The 2,842-nt window shown below is 23.5% G+C and overlaps 1 protein-coding gene across 1 annotated transcript; it reads right to left on the bottom strand.

The window, feature by feature from the left end:
- Positions 1-251: 251 nt before the first annotated feature.
- Positions 252-2,337, bottom strand: EAH_00056330 (ubiquitin-conjugating enzyme e2, putative; the record flags this gene model as incomplete). The annotated part of the gene is made up of 4 exons (XM_013397569.1): positions 252-361; positions 803-928; positions 1,405-1,513; positions 2,277-2,337. Coding segments are annotated over 4 exons (406 nt in total), but the record flags the coding sequence as incomplete, so codon positions are not given.
- Between the last annotated feature and the right edge of the window lie 505 nt (positions 2,338-2,842).

The raw sequence follows: 2,842 nt of genomic DNA, 5'->3' as shown, positions 1-2,842 counted from the left end.
GAGAAAATAAAAAGAAATAATCAAAGAGAAGATGGCTTCATAGAAAATAATAATGAAGAAAGAAGAAGAAAAGAAAAAAAATAAATTTTATGTATTTATATCTGTATAAATAATATATTTAAGTAAACCGCATTAACTTGCTGCTGTTATTATATCAAATTTTTTTTTAAAGTTTTTATTTTGCTTCTCTACCTCGCCTCTCCTTTCCTCCGTCTCTTTATTTAATTATATTTTATCTTTATTTTTTTAATTTAAAAATTAGATTCTCGAGAAACATCTTCTTCGTCTTTTGCATATTCTTCAGTGTACATCTTCGCCATTGAACGAAAACCCCGCAGGTCGCCGCTGCGAATTAAATTGCCTAATAAAAAATAAATTAAAAATAAACAAATAAAATAATAAATAAAATTAAATTAATTCATCAAAATACAATACTAATTAAAATAATATCCTCTAACATACTACAAACAAAGACAACACAAAATATACAACGTCATACAAACCAACCGATCTAAGCTTTACGCATCTGTCTGTCTTTAATTATTTTTATTTTTAATTATTTTTAATTATCTTTAATTATTCTAAATTATTTTTGTTTCTAATTATTTTTAATTGCAATTAATTACATCTAATTTCTTTTAATTTCCTTTTATTGTATTTTTTTTCTTTTAATAGTATTTCATTCTATTTTAATAGTATTTAATTTGTTTGAACAGCATTTAGCATCTATTTAACCAAACTAACTTATTTTAAACAGTATAACATGTATTCATTCAAATTAAATTTCTTTTTAATTGCTTACCTGCATCACAGTTAAGAGGACTATCAGGGTTTGGAGAATCAAGAAGAGAAGTCAGAGCAACACAAACAAAATGCAAAGACCAAGCAGGCGTCCAACCCTCTCGAAGTATATCGATGCACACGGCGCCTGAGGCAATCGATACACCGCAAAATATTCATAACTCTATTTAATGTAATTAAAATAGCAAATATACACAAGAAGATGTAAACAAACTCAAAAACATCACAACAAAAGAAATGTAGACGGCCCCCACAGACAAACAAATGCAAAAAAAATATCTTAAGGCGACAGCAACAGCAAAAAAAACAAAAGAAAACAAAACAAGAAAAACAAAACAAAACATATAATTAAATAATAATAAATATAATTAATCGACTATAATTATTTATATATAATTAATTAAATATAATAATTGAAATATAATTAAATATTTAAATAATTCAAACCTGTTTTAAAATCAATGTTAGGGTGGAAGCCAGCATAAAGAGGCAAAAAGAAAAGAAAATAAGATAAAATTAATCGACTGCAATTAATTATACATAATTAATTAATCAATTAAATATAATAAACAAAATATAATTAAATATTTAATTGATACAAACCTGTTTTAAAATCAATGTTAGGGTGGAAGCATTTTGTTTGCATTACAACTTGAGGCGGCACCAGAGGATAAGTCGGAGGGCAAATAATCTGCAGCTTCCAGCGGCCTCCCTGAAAAGCAAATTAAGAACAAATTTAATTTAATTTAATTTAATTTATTTAATTTAATTTAATTATTTCGAATTTAGAAAAAAAAAAGAGCTAAAAAACGATAGGTAATATGACATATTACTGCTCCGCTGTACGCGCAGACACCCGATTAAAGAAACAGCAAAAAAAGCATAAATAAAAAACGTAAATAAATAAATAATTTTATTGATTTACTAATAAATATTTATGTATTAATATATAAATAAAAGCATTCATCTACTTCTAGTTTTCGTTTGCTTATTACTATTTATATTATTAATAAAAATAGAGCATTGAAAGAAAAAATAATTAAAAAGCAAACAAATGAAGTTTATACACTGCAAGCAGAAATAAAGAGAAGACAACGCGAGCGAAAAACAAAAGCAAACAAAAAATTAAAATTAAAATAAAACCAAAATTAAAATAAAATAGTATGAATATAACTAGAGACGAAACCCAAGACAGACAGAGCAAAAACATCAATCTAAAATAATGCAAACAAACAAAAACAAATAAACAAAAACAAATAAACAAAAACAAATAAACGAAAACAAATCAAAAAAAGTAGACAAACAAACAAAAACAAATAAGCAAACAAACAAACAAACAAACAAACGCGAGAAGAAAAAGAAAACGAGGATAAATAATACAGAAAATAAACGAGTAGAAACAAACGAACAAAGACAAGACAAATGAAAATAAACAAAAATGAATTAAATTAAATTAAAAATAATAAAATTAATACTTGATAAGGCGAGCCCTTAGGCCCCTTGATGTACGCCGTCCATCGATGAATGTCTGTTTCGCTGTACAAGCATAAAAACAAATTAAATAAATTAAATTAAATTAAATTAAATTGAGAATAGATAAAATAAAATAAATGCATAACAAATAGTATAAAATAAATTGTAGACAAAAGAAAATGAAGAATAGAATTATATAATGTATTTAAAAAATTAAAACGCAAAATTAAATAATATAAACAAAACAAATAAAATCAAGCAAAGAACCTCAGATAAAAGATGCTAATATTCAATATTTAAATAAAAAATAATAAATATTTAATTAAAGCAATTAAAACAATAAAGAAGTAATTAATAAAAACAACAGCTTAAGAGTTAAAATAAAGGATAAATAATAGCAGTAGACAAAATAAAGAATAAATAAATAAATAAACAATAAATAAATAAATACATACACAAACAATAAATTAAAAAAGAATAAATAAATACAGAATAAATAAATAAATAACAACAAGAAAAAGAATAAAGAAATAAAGCATAAATGAATAAAGATTAAATAAATAAGCAT

The sequence above is a fragment of the Eimeria acervulina genome, genomic scaffold (assembly GCF_000499425.1).
Source record: "Eimeria acervulina Houghton genomic scaffold, Eah_scaff1156, whole genome shotgun sequence".
NCBI classification, from domain to species: domain Eukaryota; phylum Apicomplexa; class Conoidasida; order Eucoccidiorida; family Eimeriidae; genus Eimeria; species Eimeria acervulina.
Note: the sequence above shows the minus strand (reverse complement) of the source record. Positions and strands in the feature narration are given on the sequence as shown.